The sequence below is a fragment of the Heteronotia binoei genome, chromosome 2, assembly GCF_032191835.1.
Source record: "Heteronotia binoei isolate CCM8104 ecotype False Entrance Well chromosome 2, APGP_CSIRO_Hbin_v1, whole genome shotgun sequence".
NCBI classification, from domain to species: domain Eukaryota; kingdom Metazoa; phylum Chordata; class Lepidosauria; order Squamata; family Gekkonidae; genus Heteronotia; species Heteronotia binoei.
In genome coordinates, this window is record NC_083224.1 from 146,322,631 (window position 1) to 146,342,331 (window position 19,701).

Consider the following 19,701-nt stretch of genomic DNA (forward strand, 5'->3'; position numbering starts at 1 on the left):
TCATGTTAAAGGGCAAAGGTGTTTCCTGCTCCTTTAATGCTGACCCTTAGCAGCCAGCCTCCTTGAACGGGGCAACTGTGAAGTTGGAGCTAGCTGAGAAGGAAGAGCGTGAAAGCAAGAACAGCTGTCATATGTTATCTGGGGAGGAGAAATCTCCTTTTTAAAAAACCCAAGAAACTGATCCCTCCACGAGGCTAGAATACTAGCACTACAACTGATACTAGCATTGCTATTACTATTACTACCATCCTCCACTTATAAGTCCTGAGTGAGGCAGTTAATGCTAAGACATTTTAGAGGTCATTAATTCATAAGAGTCCCTATAAATTGGAAGTGACTTCATGGCAGTTAACACACACACTGCAACTCTATCGGTGCTTAAAAACAGGCAGCAGAGAGCCTTACTGCCTTTAATCTGTAAATGTACTGATAGATCACTAATGAAGAAGCAAGGGGTGCTGTGATTTGCTCTCAGAGTTGTCAGTCTAACTGAACCCAAATGAAACCCCAAAGATCACTCCAGGTTTAGCTCTTCCAGAAGAGTTTTGAAGACACAACTGGGTTTCTCAATTGTCATTTGCCAGCCCTGAAAGTATTTAAATTATTTCTTACTCATCAAGTAAGCTTTCTAACTGACTTATCCATGAAGCAGCCTACAGGAATTAATTAGTTCTCTCACCTGCAGCCCTAGTTCTCTCCCTGGCCTGGAGCAATGGCACCAATTAACAAGTCCCTGGTACTTCTCGCCATTAAAGCCCCCCTGGGCTTCACACAGATAGTTATTCATGTTATTTTATGTTTTAAAGAAAGCGTTTTCAAGAAGTCTGGCAGAAAAAAGGTAATTCCACATATTTTAATAGAGTGCTTTAAATAATATAATAGCTACTTTTTGTGAAACAGCCATTAATTCTTTCCTAGCTTAAAAAAAGTCTTTAGATGTTTTTCATAGAGAGACAGTATGGTGCGGTGGTTAAAGTGTTGGACTAGGCTCTGGATAACCCAGGATTTGAATACTCATTCTGCCATGGAAGCTTGCTGTGTGATATGGGGATACCCACACACTCTCAGCCTAACCTGCCTCACAGGGTTGTTGTGTGGACTAAGTAGAGTAAAACAATGTAAGCTGTTTTTGGTCCCCCTTTGGGAAGTAAAGGACTACCTCTGCATCTCCTCATATGCCATTGTCTTATTTATCTTACTCAGTTGCTGAATGCTAGAATATTGAGGAATTTTCCCACTCATGTGGCTAAGTAAACTTTATTTGCTTGAGGGGGTTTTTTAGATAGGCAGGTGGGACAAGGTGTCAATACCTGGGAGATAACCATGTGCAGCTGCTGCCATTGTGAACTGATATAGCAGTGGATTGTATAAGGACCACAGAAAGAAGAATCATGGCTGAAGAGTTTGGCAACATTTGTTTGGGAATTATGGCTTGTCTTTAGAGGTAAATGGGTGTGACTTGATTATACATACCTGGTTTTTTATAGCTTGTAACTTCTTCCCTCCCCTTCCTGAATACAGAGCAAGCTGATTAGTACTGCAGTCCTATCAGCAAGTTCTTATTTTGCTTATAGTTCATAAATAAAATGTAACATTCTAAAGTAAAACTTTTTTCCTAAGCGTTTGGAGCTTCTTGATAATGGATGATTACTGCAGCCATTGACAAACTTTTCTGTTGACTACTGTATCAAAAAATTATGCATGAGGAATAACAACATTTACCTTGAATCCCTGGATACTGCTATTGGGAATGATCTTAGGGGGTGGTGATGGAATTTCTCTTGATGATAATAAAGACAGGTAAAAATTGAATCTGCCCTTTTTGAATAAGCATACATCTTGCAACATACTGATTTAGAAACTACTGATGAATGCTTTTAGACCAAATGCTGAATGAAGTGACTTTGTATCTTTTGCAGCTCTTTGACTCTATAAAATCAGGTAAATTGTGTGGGATAGACTAGTAGTCTCTCTGAATGCTTGCCACCATATATCCTACTGGGCTGAAACAGGACTCTATGAAAACAAGTAGATAAACGGAGGTGGGGGATGCTACATTTGTGACTACAGAACTGCCAAAGCTGCTCCAAAGCATTATAGAGGAAGGGGTGAGGAAGAGATTAATTCAGCTAGTACATTTAAGAAGCAGGTTCCTCCAAGATCTTTGTTGTAGATAAATGTGATAATGTGTGAGTTAAATATCATATGAAAGCAATTTTTCCCCAAAATGTCAACTCCAGGTATATTGTCAGTGCAGAAATAGCAAATGCATTAATCTGGCACCTCAGTTCATGTCACATCCTGGGAACCACAGCAGTAAATTAAAGATCAGGCTAGCTTATGCCTTCTTGAGTGATAGATCTTCCACTTCATTATAAAACCATTTTTTTAAAGGATGATGCTGGGCATGGTGGCTGAACTGGCTTTTAAAAAGGATATATTCTGGCCTGACTGTGGCAAATGTATGGGTGACAGGAGTTCAAAAGGAAGGAGGAAACACATAATGTCTAGCTGTATGTGAATAATTCAATGTTGTCAACAGCCTTTGACTGGAAAAGGAGGCATGTTATGTTACTATGCTGAAACGTTTAAGATTATTTAACAGCCAGTTGTTTTGAAAGCCAGTATAGTACACATAGCTTTCATTGGTACAAGAAACCTTGTTCCTCTAACCAAGCTATATGCATGTCCTGGCCTCTTATACACTGTGTTAAGACTGTTGTAGCTCTTTATGTGCTTATTACAATAGCTCTATTTAACCTATATTCCCCTTGCGTGTTTGTACTTTAATTAACAGTTGCTTTGAATCCAATTCTATTAAGTTTCTTAGAACCTCTTAATCCTTACTTAATTACACGCTCAATTTTTTCTCCACAGTATTTTGTTTCTCCACTGTACCCATCCAGTTATTGGCTCAGGGTAGGCTTTGAATCTATATCCAAATGACTGATTATGTTAATTAGATGATAAAAATCTTCAGTTTTAAAGAGGTGCTTTAATTATTGTTTTTCCAAAAGTTATATTCCAAGGAGGTATGAGCTAAGAACTGGTGTATGCTATCCCCAATAATATGGCTGCTGCCATAAGTACATAATCCAAAGAAGTGTTATCTCCATGCAGAAATAGCAAATGCATTAATCTGGCACCTCAGTTCATGTCACATTCTGGGAACCACAGCAGTAAATTAAAGATCAGACTAGTTTATGGCTTCTTGAATGACAGATCTTCCACTTCGTTATAAAACTCCTCTGGTGCATGTCATTGGCTACAGTTCCCTGCAAGTATACCAATGAATGCAGGGAAATGCACACTGCCCAGTCATATGTGTTTACCACTGCAAAGTCTGAGGTACCCAAGATGCCACAGAAAGCATGTGACACCTTTTGTTTATCAAGGTTAAATAGCATGTAACACTGGAGTTTTGTGACTGGACTACCAGGGACGTTTCACCCTAAAACCACTCATGGAGAGGCTTGATACAGTTTGCGGGTTTTAATGGTAAGGAAGGGGATGTGAACTCTTCCTCTCTGCATAATTTCTCTGACTGGAAGTAGGCTGCTTTAAATCCCAATGGGTAAAAAGGGTACCTGTACTGTGCCTGCTTGCCTTTTCCCATCCCATGGCTTAGAACAGCTAGAGAGGTAGCATTTGCAACAAGTGAGGGGAATATTAATTCTCCCCTTTTCCAATCAATGAGGCTCTGGTTTGTATCTCCACCTCCAATATATTAGTGCCATGAATGAACCAGGTGCTGTGGCTCAGTGGTAGAGTATCTGCTTGGCATGCAGAAGGTCCCAGGTCCAATCCCTGGTATCTCCAGTTAAAAGATCTAGCAGTAGGTGATGTGAAAGACCCCTGCCTGAGACTTCGGAGAGCCACTGCCAGTCTGAGTAGACAATAGTGACTGTGATGGACCAAAGGTCTGATTCAGGATAAGGCAGTTTCATGTGTTGTGTGGTTGAGGAATATAAATGTGCCAGTTGGAGAATAGATTCCCTGCACTATGGATCAATGAGAAGGAGCTGCTGTGGTATGCTCCCTCCCCACTAGGTTAAGTTCCAACCAAAGTTCCCTCTAAGCTGCAGAGTCTTGTGAGCAAATATTCTACTTTGTGAGCTACTGACATTAACGTTACTGCATAACTTTACTGCTACTGCATACATTAGTGTACTCTGGGGTCATCCTTCCTGAGCTAAGACAAAAATGTGAGATGGAAGCTTAAAATCTGCGAGCTAGCTCACACTAAGTCAGCTTAGAGGGAACACTGGTTTCAACATATAGCAGAATGCAGTATTGCTTTTTGGTACCAATGGTGTTGAATTTTAGTAGCAGAGAAAAGGCTCTGGGGAAGAGTATATTTATGAGTACTCTTAACTACAGCTTCAAAAGCCAGTCTGGAATGGAAGATTCTATGGCAGTTGAGAAGACTGTTCCAAGGCCTAGAAGAAGAAGTTATCTACTCTGGCTAAGGGTGTATACCTAGGCAGTTTATTTCATCCCCTAGTAAAATACCTTCTGTGTTTATACTCTGTGTTACCTTAATAAATATAACTGGTATGCATTCAAAACAGCACCATGTCTAATAAGTAATCTCTCTCTAGCTTCTATTGCAGATTCCCTCCCCCCCCCCCCGCTTCTGATCTTGAATACCAGCGCACCATGCTTGCTTAATGTGGATCAGTTATTTAGCAGCATGACTTGATTCATGCTTCTATGCAGAGAATAAGAAATTACTCTTCCCCCCCCCCACAGAGTTAAAGATGGTTTAGAAATGGGATTGTTCTTCATATAGACATCCCAGTGTCACCTTTGGTTTCAAAAAAATCTTTGAAAGAAAACAGTGGTTCATAAGAAATGTATGTGATTCCTACTAGTAATTTTCAACCCCTTAAAAAATATTGTCTTTCTGGGATAAAGTCATAGGACAAATCAATGTATCTTCTAAACACTTTCTTTTACAGATTGTCTGATGAAGACACTGAGGCCCAAGGCAACAGAAGCTGCACAGAGAAAAGATGACTGCCCTTAATCAGCAACATATGGCAATTGTCAATCCTCCCCCTCCAAAATACATCAATACCCAAGGAACTGGTCGTTTGACCAACCAGCTTCAATACTTGCAGAGGGTAGTTATGAAAGCCATGTGGAGACATAACTTTTCTTGGCCGTTTCATCAGCCAGTGGATGCTGCAGGTCTAAATCTTCCAGTAAGAGCACTGCCATCACTTTCTTTTACAGAAACCTTAACAATATTTAAGGAAAACAAAGCAAATGTATTTTAATGTGCCATCCATCTTCAAGTAAGAATCTCTCGTCATGCAAGCATATCTGCCTTCTCACAATTCTCTGGCTTCTTTGATAGTTCTAGTCACATGACGGGAAGCTTTATTAAGTACTCCTGTTTAGCTATTTTTGGGAGTCTGCCTTAAGCACATACTCCTGGGAATATGTTCTTTGTTAATGTTGAGATCCTCTGAAGAATAACTAATCTGCCCTTGTGCATTTGACATAGTGCAATGCTTTTCCAGCTTTCTCTATAGGCAGCCAATTGGTTAAAACAATTTGTGTTTGCCATAACTGACATTAAAGTCCAAATGCAGGTGCTTTCCAGAAATACTGAAGGAGATCTGCAACAATAAATGATAATACAAGTGTATAATTCACAGCTGGAGGACCATTCAATTTTTTGTTTATTATTAGACCCAAATGTCAGAAACAAAACTGTGCTTTTAAGACAGTATGAACCATTCCCAACCTTATAAATTTTAAAATTTGTCCTTGTTGATTAAAACTAGCTTTCACCAATTTTAAGCAGCTAAAGCTTTAGTTATGTGAATATGCCTATGTTAGCTTGCAGCCAACAGCATGTGTTAGCTATACCTTTGTCATAAACACTGAGTCACAAAGAATCATGGAGGAACTCTCCCTTAAGGAGTCAAAGTTGTGAGGATGACTCAGAGCAAACTTCTTTAAAGAATCTGGAACGACTGCCAACTAGGATTACTATGTGCCAACCAGCACTGCAGTGACCGGTGGCCAAAATAATTTCCTTTAATTGGTGATGGTGTGAAGCTACTTCCAGGAAAAAACTGGAAGTGATGTCAGTCCTCTATAGAAATTCCTGGAAACTTCCTGCTATACAATAGGAGTTCTGGTGATTCCTAGAGAAGAGCTGCCATGTTACAGGTGAGATCTGGAGATCCCCTGGAATTACAGCTGATCTTCAGGTTTTCCTGGAAGTGACATCATGCTGTTGCTAATGGCTGCCCCTCCCCATTTCCCTGCCCTCCTGATCTCCCACTGGTTGCCAGTATGAGCTGAGAAACTTATTGCTGACCCTCTGTTCACATGAATAAGTCACACAAAATCAGACATTGAATGATATATGGGAAATGGCTTATTACACATTTTTCTCTCATCCTGTTAAGGGATTATATATTCAGTTTGACACTGGACAGACATTTGATTAAACCCTGACTTTTATGCAGCATCAGATGGAGATGGCAGGGTTTTTTCCTTCATCCCAAAAGACTGTAAACCAGTTACACCCTGCACAGCTTAATCTAATTAAGTCTTCAATGCCCTCCTGCGCAATACAGGCCTTCCCATTATGGCCTAAAACTACCCCTACCCCAATTATTGCGTATTTAACAGCTAGACAGATGAAAACTTGAACTCTATTTTGTGACATTTTGACAGATCCTAATAAGGGAGTTGCATCACTGATTTTTGAAATATTTCTGTGGAACATTGCCTCTTTATGTTGCCAAGTCTGGCTTGTGTCTATAGTACAGGTGGTTTATCCAGGGACAGAAGCTGGGCAAATGTGTACACAATCCCAAATTAATGACAAACTAAAGTATAACCAGCCCCATATACATCTCTTCTGAAGAACTTAACAGCCTTTTGAAGTTTTAATTGGGGCTTTAGTGTGTCATATTCTTCTGAAATTTCCTCATGACCATACTGAATGTTGCCACTGTTAAAGCGTTGCCTTACTGTCTAATGTACTGATTATCTGAACAGCAGCAAAACACAAACTATAGCCAAAATTCAAATGCCCTTACTGCAGCATGAAATATCTTTTTAATTGATTGTCTGATTTGCGGTACCTATATCTTCTGTATTAAACTTTTTTAAACCTGTAAATGGCTTCAAATTAGTGCTATTTGAGTAGCGAGAAGGAATAAAAATTCTTTAAATATTCCTGGCATTTAAAAAAATGTTACTTTAATATTTCAGTAATATCTTTAAAATCTCAAATATCTGCAATGATAATCTTAGATCAACATTTTAAAAAAATCCACATACTGAGAAGGCCTAACATAAAATTACCACATAGGGTTGCCAACCTGAGGGTGGGAACTGGAGATTTCCTGTTTTTAAAATTGATCTCCATCTGGCAGAGATCAGCTTCCCTGGAGAAAATGGCTGCTTTGACGGGTGGACTTTTTATGCACTGTACCATGCTGAGGCCCCTCCCCAAACCCTGTCCTCTCCTCGCTCCACCCCCCAAAGTCTTCAGGTATTTTCCAACACAGACCTGGCAACCTTAGGGTAATTACCTTTTAACTATTATTATTGTTGTTTTTGTTGTTTATTACATTTGATTAATCGTCCTGTCCCAGCTAGCGCCAGGCTGAAGGCAATGTACATATATATATAAAATCAATTACTTTAAAAAAATTACAAACCCTGATGGCGTCTTTAAGGTGCTCTTATTCAGTCATTACATCACATTGGGTGGGGGGAATCCCCCCAAGAGGGGGTGGAGAGGGAAAGGTGCCAGCATGGCAACCGTTGCTGTCCTTATACAAAGGCTTGGTGGAACATTTCTGCCTTACAGGCCCTGTGAAACCGTAAAAGATCCCGCAGAGCCCTTATGCCTTCTGGCAGAACATTCCACCAGGTCGGGGCCAGGACTGAAAAAGCCCTGGCCTTTGTTGAATGAACAGTGACAAACTACTGCTAATTTTTAAAAAATCCTGTTTAGTATAGCCATTTTCAGGTGCCAGGAAACCTTTCACTGGGGTAAAAAACCCCAACCAGAATAAAACATGTACATTTCTTACTGCTGTCTAAAACATTCTGTAACTGTATTGTTCATTGGTCCTGCCATTTTAATACAAGCCCATTAATCATCTTTTCTTAACAGAGATTTATATTTGTAAACATATTTCTTTTGCCTACTGAATGCTAACGAGTATTTTATTTAATACAGATTCTTTGAGAAGCAAGTTTTCTACCCATATGAACATAGGCATAGTAATTGTTAATTACATTCCTTTCCATCTGGCCATGTTGATTTAAATTCCCATATTATAACTGCTTAGTTCATTGGAACACATGAATATTTTTAGCTGATAATTTGCTAGGAGGAAGATGATCAAACTGGATTACATTGCATATGATCTAGGCATATAAGTGCAATTTGGAGGTTAATAAGCAAGAACTATCCTTTCTTTTTTTACCATTCTCTTTCAAATTACACTAAAAAAAATTCTTTCTGTTACACTGTACTACTATACGATTATACAAATTCCTAATATTATACTAACTCACTAGGACCAAAGTAATGAAAATAAAAAAGTATGACTCTAACGTTCCTTCAAATTTTGAGTCTGCTGATTTTAGAACTGCCCCTCTCAATTGAAATTCTAGTTCATGAATCTTCCAATTAGCTGCTTAAAGACCACAAGTCATAATTGTTGTCATTGCTGACCAATGCTTTCAGCCTTTTCCCAAATCTATTCTTAATCTATCCAGAATATTCATGCTTCCTTTATTGGATTCTCCATCACATAATTAATTCTTTGGCTTTCGATATTCAATGAAACCTAAATCCTTCAGTCATTTTTCTTTTTTCTTGACAAACTCAACTGATCAGTTTGTCCAAAAGTGCTTTCAAAGTGTCTGTCACTTTGCATTTGTGGTGTTGGATCTCAAGAGAATCTATGTCACTTGAGGTTAATATTGGAGGTCATTCAATCAGTGCAGTTGCAAAACTAGGCAGCAGCCCCAGCCAGTTTTGCCTCTTCAGTTTCTGAGGCAACCACTTATATTTTATACCATATACACCTAATAGCATTATAACATCAACTTTTGCTTGTACATTTCTACTAACGTGTGTGTGTGTGTTGGAGAGAGATTAGAAGCCCCTTTTTCCACATATCCTTCATCCACCCACAATCTGGTTGACAACCTAGACTCAAGAATATTTGCAGGAAAGACCATGAATGCTGCATTTTAGATATGAACAGCTATTCAGGGTGCCACTATGAACAGCTCTAAAGTGTGTGCATAGCTCTGTAATGACTTCTATTCTCACTTTGCCACATGTGCATCATCATAGATAATAATTCTCCTGTCACTGTGGCCAAATGGAGCCATTGGATAATATGTGTGATCACAAACTATTGGCTAATCACACATTGCTCACCACCTGTGGCCTTCCACTGGCTCATTTAACTGTCCCCTGTCCTCCACCCCCTATGGCATTCTGAATGCTGACAGAGCCTGCCAAAATGCTCTTACCTCAGAGACGTCTCTCTCTTAATCAAGATGCGTAATGCACACCTGCCGCTCTGATCCAGCCTCCAGACCACCCTAGCAGCCACTACTCCAGGTCCATACATCTCCAGGCTCTCTCCTACAGCTTCCCGCTGGCCCCATGACCTCTGCCCTGCCCTCTCTAACAGATTTGCCACTACCAGCGACAACAGCCATCTGCTGCCTCCTAAGAGCCCACAGAAAACCACCTCCCACCTGCTCCTGACCCCACTGTTCTCCTTAAATGCTCCTTAAGGGCTCATAGCAGGCCCCACTGCTCTAACACCCCCTCCCTAATGGCCTTGCTGCTACCAGCAGGAACAGTCAACTGCTGCCTCCTAAAAGCCCACAGAAAACTGCCTCTCACCTGCTCCTGACCCCAACACTCTCCTCAAGCCCTCCAAACACTTACAGCAGGCTCCACAGCTTTGATGCACCCTCATGTGCCTTCTGCTGCCCCTTTGCCTTCTGCTGATTCCATCACTGAAGTTCAGCCTTCCGAACCCTAACCCATCTTTAGCCAAAAGCCTGCCCTGATGGCTTTTTCAGACTCCCACCTGACAGACCAGTCAGACTCCAATGCCTTCTAACCTGCACCTCCCCTGCCAGTACAATGGGCCTCCTGCAGGCCCATTCCAGCCATCCTGCCCACTAACCCTAACAAGGCCTAGCTGGTCATGGCCAAATGACCCAATGCCAGAGCCTGGGAGCCACATTCAGTGCTGCCTCTCTTGCTTGCCATACCAATGAATTTGCCACCTTCCATTAATGATGCTCCAAGACAACACTCTTCACTCCTCTGTCCACTTCAACTGTATGTTCACCGTTCCTGAGCCCCTTCTCTGTGTCTAGCCAATGGCCAGCAGGTGGGGAGGGGACTTGACTATTCCAGGCCACCAGATTGGGTTGCGGAGTCACCATGCTGGGTACTGGGGGATGCAGAGATAATCATTGCCCTCCCATTTACATTGTTTCAATGCCTTCTGACTTCCTCCCCTTGATATATATCCTCATGCACTTCACCAACCATTTTGAACTTAATGTTTTAACTGTAGGAGTTGAGACTAAACATTACTTCACACCTCTTAGACCAGAGATGTCAAACATGTAGCCCAAGTGCTAGATCAGGCACCTGGAGGCCTCCTATCAGGCCTGCAAGCAACTCACTGTCATCTGCTTCTTTCTCCCTCTTGCTTCCTTCTGCATCACAGCTTGCTTTGCCAGGCTTGCTCAATCGCACAGCAGCTTCAGAGCAAAGCCTCTGTTTTCTCCATTGGCTGACCAGCACATGAAGCAACTTATGTACAAAAGCTCACAATGCCCAGCCATTTCAAGTTTTCCTCTGGGTCTTAGGCTCAAAGCATTGACCATGAGATTTCTGTAATGAATGTCAATAAATCAAAAGTAGGTTTGCAACTTAAAGATGCACACTTGAACACCTGAACAGCATACTCAAGATTGCTACAGTGTAGATATTGTCTCCAGATTTTGATGCAATAATTCAGAGCAAGAGGTGTCAGTTATCAGAAACTGTTAAACAAAATATCGCAAGAGTGCAAATCTTTTTAGCATATTTTAATTTTTTAAAAAAAAAATCTTTGTGTTTGCCTGTGTCCTTTATAACGTTTATATCTCTGCTGCCTGGTATTATAGCTTATTACACGAATGACCCGGCCTAACAAGGTCTCATTTATGTCAGATCCTGCCCTCTTAATAAATGAGTTCGACATCCTTGTCTTATTCTATCCAGATCAACATTGCCTACTCTGAGCGGACAGAAATCCTCAGGGTCTCTGGAAGAAGGCTTTCACATCACATACTACTTCATCTTTTGGATTCCAGATTTCTATAACAGACAAATCTGACATTTCAGCTTACTCTTGACAACTTAATGTTATTACCTTTCTGTTATGTGATCCTTCCATGATTGCTAACTTCCCCCTATGACAGCCAGTGTGACTTAGCAGTTTCCAGCTCCAGGTTGACAACTTCCTGGAGACTTGAGAGATGGAGCCTGAAGAGGGTGGACTTGAGGAGGGGTAGAACCTTGAACAGGTACAATACCATAGACTCCACCCTCCAAAACAGCCATTTCTTTCTGGGGAACTGCTGTTGCCAATCTCCAGGTGAGAACTGAAGATCACCCAGAATTACAACTTCTCTCCAGATGGCAAAAATCAGCTCCCCTTGAGGTGGGAGGGGGAGTGAACGCTTTCACTTGGATGGGTGGGAAGACAGCAAAGGTGGGGGGCACTCACCCAGAGCCTCTTTCTACCTGTTGTATTTTTCTCCATAATGGGCCTTATTCCTAGTTAACTATAATTAGCCACTAATGCTCTTAAGAAGCTTCTCTAATGTTACATTCTGAATGTTATTTGAAGAATTTAATGAATGCTGTTTGTCCAAGGAAGAAAAGCACTCATCTCTTGGAGAAATTATTTCCTGTCTTCTTTAGCATTGGTGTAACTATGATAGTGAACAAATGCCTGGTTTAAATCTTATCTCAGCTTGAAACTCATTTGCTGGTGTCAGGTAAGCCACTATTTTGTGGGCTACAACTCTCATGCCAGTTCAGTTCAAGAGGTTTTGGAAGGATTACTAATAGATGATGCACATGAAGTACTAGAATCAGGCGATATAAATGCAACTTTTCTCTCACATATGTGTTGTACCTAGCCATTTTATTCCTTCTGGTTGAAGACTGAATTAACAGGACAATATTTTGTGCATACAATAGTAGGTTATCTGCATCCTAAGAAACTACTTGTTAATATATTGTGCTCTTATATTTCCCATTTGTCTTTTTTCTTTCCTTTTTTTTAAAAAAACAGGATTATTATAATATTATTACGAAACCAATGGATTTGACTACAATTCAGAAGCGTTTGGAACACAACTATTATACAAGTGCTGCCGAGTGTATCAAAAACTTTAAAACTATGTTTTCAAATTGTTATCTGTATAACAAGGTACGTACTTGAAATATGCAGATTCAAATTTCTTTAAAGTGGTCATTTGGACTATAGCATTGTGATTGAGTAGAAAATGGGATCTGCTCAACCACTGTCCTGTTTCTTTTTCACTCTAATACTTGCATATGTTCCAAGAGTTTACTCCAGTAGGATAATTTCCCTTTAGTGCTGCGTTTCCCAGCCTTGGGCCTTGGTGAAACTCATTAATAGCATGTGTCCCTTTTGAGCTATAAATTAATATGCAGACTGCTTGTTCCCATTCATCCTCACTCACATCACTGTGCTCAGCTATCATTCTTAGGGAAAAGTCCAGGGATACAGAAAAATACAGCCTTCCCCCATCACACCAAAATGGGAAACCCTTCCAAAAAGCAGAATGAGAAGTTTGCATGATTTTTCTCTTCATGTTGTCTTTGGACCCCGGTAGAACAGTTTGCCAGGGCCAAAGACAAGATGAAGAGAAAACTCATGCAAAGTTCTCATTCTGCTTCTTTGGAAGGCTTTCCCGTTTTGGTGTGATGCGGGAAGGCTGAATTTTTCTGTACCCCTGGACTTTACCCTGGTAAAGGTTTCCAAAATAGTTATCTACGTTTTGGTTCCTTAGTGACTGGCAATGAGGGATGGGGGGTGGATGGATGGGTAATTGCTATTATTGGAAGGAGCAGGCTGGGGGTGGTCCATGATGGACTGGGGAGGGAATTTATGACTTGGAAATCCACACAACCAGGGCTTTTTTGTAGCAGGAACTCCTTTGCATATCAGGCCACAAACCCCTCATGTAGCCAATCCTCCAAGAGCTTACAGGGCTCTTAATACAGTGCCTAGGGTAAGCTCCAGGAGGATTGGTTACATCAGGGGTATGTGGGCTAATATGCCTGCTACAAAAAAAGCTCTGCCCACAACCAATTTATCCCTCTGGGGATCTATAAACTCAGTGACTTCAGAAAGCCAGCTTCTCCTCCCCAACATGGAAGTATCTCACTCTTATTTATTACAGTCCAAGATCAGCCTCTTGAAGCATGGTCAGGCTTCATTAGGCTGTCTGGGATTGGAGTCTTTTGCCCAATTTTCTCTCACATTTTTCTACTTTTTTGGGAAGTCTCCCAATGTACTGTATCTAGAAACCCCTAATATCTGTGAGTGGCCTATTAGTTTTGCTGTTTTGATGAATAACTTATAGCACTTTACTATTGGATAAAATAGTTAAAAATTTGGTGCTTGAATTCTAGGGATGGGATATACAAGATTAGCACTAGGACCACAAGAAACAAACAATGAATTTTAAAGAAGTAGAGTAGTTGCTGTATAGTAAAAGAAGTCTTTTGCCACTGTGTGACACAGAGTGTTGGACTTGATGGGCCGTTGGCCTGGTCCAGCATGGCTTCTCTTATGTTCTTATGTTCTTAAGTCATAGGTCTGTATGCGTGGATTATCAATTTACTGTGACATTTTAGTGATATGAGCATAAGGATCTTGTGCAGTAGCTGATTAGTATGTTTATTCTTGCAGCCTGGTGATGACATTGTTTTCATGGCACAGGCGCTTGAAAAAGTCTTTTTGCAAAAAATTGCACAGATGCCCCCAGAAGAGAAGGCCATGATGTTCAATAAAGAAAAAAGAAAGGGGGAAAAAACAGATGGTAAGAAAATCTCTGAGTAGCTGTGTAAGCAACCATTGTTTTTAGAAGGGTGATGAGAGAACTAGTCAAAACATTGCAGTACAATATTACACAATGGAAAGAAATCTGACCACAAATATCTAAAAATCTGTCCAGCCACTGGTATTGCTGATGCTAGGCTCTTGCAGAACCGCAGCTAGAACTACACTACACTGGCAACTCTGGGTAAACAAGGAAAACAAACATTTACAATAACTGTTCAAAATCTGGTTCTAGCTGAAAACATTCTTAAAGTTTTCCCACAAAAATTAACCAGAGACTCATGTTCAGTTCACTGCAAAGGAAAGATGGTAAAAACAGCCAACATGTGTAACCAGATTAACTGAAAAAGGCAATAATGCTAGGAAAAGTTGAAGGCACTAGGAAAAACGGAAGACCCAACATGAGGTGGGTTGATTCACACAGCCCTCTGTTGGACTGACACAGCCTTCTATTTGCAAGACCTGAGCCAGGCTGTTAATGATAGGTTGTTTTCCAGGTCATTAATTTATAGGGTCATCATACATTGACAGCACTTAACACACAGGTCATAACTATGAAGAACCATGCAAATCTTAAGATTACTCAACTTCAGCAAGATAAATGCAGCTGTATAAAAAACATGGGCATCTAAATCCATCCTTAGAAAGTTCAAAGCAAGTGACATTACTTTCACTTGCGACCAAGTGAAACTTAATCTCTTAATAGTTAAGCCCTTCTACAATATTGAGAGTCTCACAAGAGTACTGGACACGATTTTGTTTATCCTGGAAACAACTGTCACTTGAATTACAAATTCCAAAGATAATCCCTATTTCGTGGCACCTTCTTATGGAAAATAATTATCTCTGTTTGACTTTTTAGATGAGATGTTGAGATGACTGAAGTGCTGTTCATGCATACACATATATACTAGAGTTCTTCAAGGTTTCAGCACTCTTAGCCCTCTGGAAGCTATATATTTCTTTCCATTAGTGATTTATCTTGACATGTATGCACTGAAGTGCATGTGCATATAACCTCAAGCACGCACACAAAATGCCTGCACTCAACTACCCTCTATCCCTCTGTAACCCAAACAGTAAAAACTACTGAGCACATTTGAGATATAACCATTTCATAAATAATACTGCCAGATTTGTTGTAAGATTCTATTAAACATGGTTACATTTTAAAAATCAAAATCTTTACTAACATTCCATGCTTCTGAAGCCAGTGAACTAGCAGGGTAAAGAAATGTACAGTACAGCAGGTGGAGAAAAGCTTTCAGTGTTTAAATGGAAGGGAGTGGTTTTTGGTGTGCTGTTAAATATACAGAGGTGCTTCTGTTTTCCTTTGTGTAGTGTTAGAGACTGTGGAAGCCCAGCCAAACAGTGCAGTTGTCTGTATCAGTGTATGGTTTTTGGGATTCAATAGTCAGCTAGAAATAAGATCTTGCATATGAATAAGATCTCACCTAAGATGAAGGCTTTCAATATAATACATGGTCGTAAAGAATCTCAGAAGGCAAGGTATGGGGGCCAGAACTACACAATTCAAGTAGTTCTATAACTGTTTTGTAACTGTTTTTCCCAACAATTTTTAAAATTTAAAAAGACACTAAGAGCTGTGAGGAAGAGATCAGAGTAAGGAGAAGAGATGTTTAACATACACACCAACCCTGTGTCCCACACCACTTTCCTCTCTAAAATTACCACTTAGAAGCTGCTTGCTTCTGGGAACTTTAAAAAGGTAAAGGTAGTCCCCTGTGCAAGCACCGAGTCATTACCGACCCATGGAGTGATGTCACATCATGACATTCTCTTGGCAGACTTTTTACAGGGTGGTTTGCCATTGCTTTCCCCAGTCATCTACACTTTACCCCCAGCAAACTGCGTACTCATCTTACTGACTTTGGAAGGATGGAAGGCTGAGTCAACCTTAAGCTGGTTACCTAAACCCAGCTTCCACTGTTTTATATCTATAAATATAAACACAGTAGGGGCACACACACAAAAAAAGTGATATTTAGTAGAAAAACACCAAAGTTATTCCCTCTCCCCTTCTTATACTGGCCCCTGAAGCTGATTTTGTTTTTTAAAAGAAATGCTTAAAACAATCAGGAAAATACTCTGCAGAACTTCATGTGATGTGTATTTCTGCTTCCAGACTGTAATATTTGATGCCTTTAATTATGCAACTCAAGCTCCATTCATTAGGTACTGACCACCCTGACAACGGAATCTCTCAGGCTAAACCAAAACAACTTAAGAAAGTGAAGTTCTTTCCAGTAACATCAACAGCAAAGCAAAACATCTTTGAATCTCCACCTACAACTGCATCCTCAAATGTACTGCCAATGCCAACTACTGAAACAGTAATGAAAGTAAGTTACTTTTGAATATATGGTCATTCCCAAATGGGTGGGGGAAGACAAGGGAGGACGTACTTAAAGGAAGTAAATGGATTGTGATTGACCATTGCAGAGAGATGCTTAGCAGAACAAAGAGGTAAAGTGGCCATTAGTAACTCTGTGTTGGAGAAAAGAGCTAATAATCATTACAATATTGAAGTTCTGCAATAGTTTTCTCACCATAGAGACAAAGAACTTAATACTTATGCAGGCCTCTGTTTCAGCAGGAGCTCACAGCAGCACAGCTTGTGAACCTTTCTCAGGGTTCGCCCTCCTCCTCCTTGTCCATTGAATAGTAGATGCAGCTGCATAACTGTAATGTACTGAGTGACGAGACGTGTTGAAGGCAACATACTTTATTGGCGAGTACATCACAAGGCAAGGAACTGCGGGCCGGGTCCCGATTATATACATACCCTGGAACCCTCCATCTGGCCAGGTCCAATCCTGGCCAGTTAAACTTCCCACCACAGATCTTGATTGGCGGAGCGTATTAGCAAGCTACATCCGGGGACCAGTGGGTTTCCACTGGTCGCCTCTGTAGCGTTCGCTGTGTTGTAACTTCAGGACTGAAATGCAAGACATAACAATAACAATCCCTGGATGAGCTCCACCACCTATTTTTCTGCAAAACAACCCCTGAACTTATGAATGTATTGTGTTCTAGTGTGGTGCTAGATCTCTAGTTCCAGAGTAATGTTTCAGGGATCACGTGGGACATCCAGTCTTAGATCATAGTGTAAACAGAACAGAATCCTAACTGTGAACTAATCTAGTGGGTACTGAAAGAAGGGGTGTTCCTCTCAAGGTTTTTTTCTTCTTCTAAAAATGCTTGCATAATTGATTAAGGGTCTTTCTAGGTGATAAAAATAAGCTTCACAGCTGTGAAATCCATGAATACCTTGTGCCTTTTCACCACCTATCTGCAGGATGGCAAACATTTAGCTGTGGTCAAGGCTATACCATTCATCATTCAAGGGGTGGCCTGGGGTACCAAATTAGTAGGGGGCCACCAAAAAAGGATTCAGTTTGCACTAGCTGCTGCTTCCCAGTCTGCCTGCCTTCAGTGATCTTCAGAGAGACACTCGCAGCTCTTTGAAGCCAGATTGCAACTGATAGGGAGCACATGCTGCCTATTATGAATCTAGGAGAGAGCTCTCATCCAAATAATACTTTCTTTTATTTACTCCAGAATTTGTTTCCTATCTTCTTTTTTTCCTCCCAGCTCACCTCTCAGATAGTAAACATTAAAGATACACATGCTATGGTGACACAGGACACAAGAGCTTGCCTGCAAGTACTGCCTATGCTTTCAGTTTTTATTACAGAAAATGAAGATACTTGTACTTTTTAAATTCTACAAATGAGTTAAATAGTACAATATTATATGCTAAGTTATAAATGATGCATTTTATGCTGCACAATCAGGAAAAGTAGTTTAGATTTGAAAGGAAATCAAGTATTGTGTATATTCAGCTCCCTGCCACATACAACTGGGAAAAGCGGTTTTTCCATGGTTTCAAAATGTCTGGAAATTTTGTATGTCTAGGTTTGGCTGTAGAGGTAGCACTGGGTCACCTTGTTGCTGTTAGGCACTTTAAAAGCTATATCAACTCTCCTTGCTGCACAGTAGGGACTGCTTGGTCTCTAACACTTGTTTTGAAAGTATCTTAAAGATATGGGGACCTGCAAGAAACTTTCAGGAAAGGGCCATCCCCACACTTTATTTCCTCCCCTCTCCCCCTGCTTTTTTTGCCTCTCACTCTTTCTCCATCCTGTCACCCATCTTCTACTCTCTCCCCCATGCCTGTCAGTCTCTGCCCCCTACATCATAACTCTTTCTGCCATCTACCCCATCACTCTCTCTTCCCCCCCACCCCATCACTCTCTCTTTTTGTCTGTCACCCCCCTGAGGCTCCCCCCATAGCCACTCTCAGCAGCTTGTCCAGGTGAGCCAGCAGAGTCTCTCTCCCCCCCATAGTTTGTCTTGAGCTGCTGAAGGTGAGCCAGCAGTTTCCCCTCCCTTTGCTGCTCTCTGTAGTTTACCTGGAGCACCTCTGGGCAAGCCAGCTGACTCTTCTCTCCCCTGCTGCTCTCTGTGGCTCTCCTTGAGCAGCTCTGGGTGACTCTTCCCTTCTTCCCCTGCCTCTCTTGGTGGCTCGCCCAGAGCTGCTTTGGGCAACCCAATAAGCCTCTTCCCCTTACAGTGGTTTGCCTGGCATGGTTCCAGACAGGAGTCACCAGGGCTGTTAAAGGTGTATTGTCTGCATATGTACAGACCAGTGTTCCCTCTAAGCTGCAGAGTCTTGTGAGCAAAAATTCTACTTTGTGAGCTACTGGCAATAATGTTATGAGCTAATGCATAAATTAGTGTGCTCTGGGGGCATTTTTTCTGAGCTAAGACAAGAATGTGTGAGCAGGAAGCTAAAAATCTGTGAGCTAGCTCACACTAACTCAGCTTAGAGGGGACACTGGTTCAGACAACACTTTTTTTATTTGAGGGAGAGTTCAAGCTCCCAAACGCTGTTTTTTTGTCAGATTTTTTTGCAAACCTAGGGGCTCCCTCAAGTTTGCTGGAACATCTGTTTAGGGCAAATGCGTCCCCTGTCTGCAGATTTAGATAACTATAGATAGGGGGTGCATTTGGGAACTAGATATATAGATGTATATACTCATACCAGTTCAGACTACTGGTCCACCTAGCTCATTATTCTCATCTCTGACCAGGAGGTAGCATGCCAGGGTCTCAGGTAGAAAAAGAAGTCTTTCCCAGTGTCTGCTATCTGACTCATATTGGTCAATTCATACATTAATGTCCTCATGGCCACCCTAAGAACTTTCCGTCATACTGATGACTACCCATAAGATTTTTCTTGTAGGGCTGTTTCTGGTCAGGAAAAGTGTATAGAGAGGAGAAGGCTTAAGCCCACTTCCCCATGCTTTGCAGTCATGATCTGGATCACATTTCACCTAGAAATGAAGTTCTGAGTTTTTAAGTCCCAGGTCATGTCTGATTAAAAGTCCTCATAGAGGATGTGAAAACTTTGTAATGTAAATCAACCCAGAAATTGTTTAACTGTTAGGGACTAAGCCCTGGGATCTTCCACGTGCAAAGGGTACTCAACCAATGA

At 41.0% G+C, this 19,701-nt stretch overlaps 1 protein-coding gene across 1 annotated transcript in view; it reads left to right on the top strand.

Annotated features, from left to right (window-relative positions):
- The first annotated feature begins 359 nt into the window (after nucleotides 1–359).
- The window catches only part of BRDT (bromodomain testis associated), a 54,526-nt gene continuing 35,184 nt past the window's right edge, over nucleotides 360–19,701 (top strand). The window contains 5 exon segments of the mRNA XM_060232182.1: nucleotides 360–838; nucleotides 4,962–5,207; nucleotides 12,381–12,518; nucleotides 14,031–14,160; nucleotides 16,377–16,543. Coding sequence (XP_060088165.1) covers nucleotides 5,016–5,207; nucleotides 12,381–12,518; nucleotides 14,031–14,160; nucleotides 16,377–16,543 — 627 coding nt within the window. The 5' untranslated portion in view covers nucleotides 360–838; nucleotides 4,962–5,015.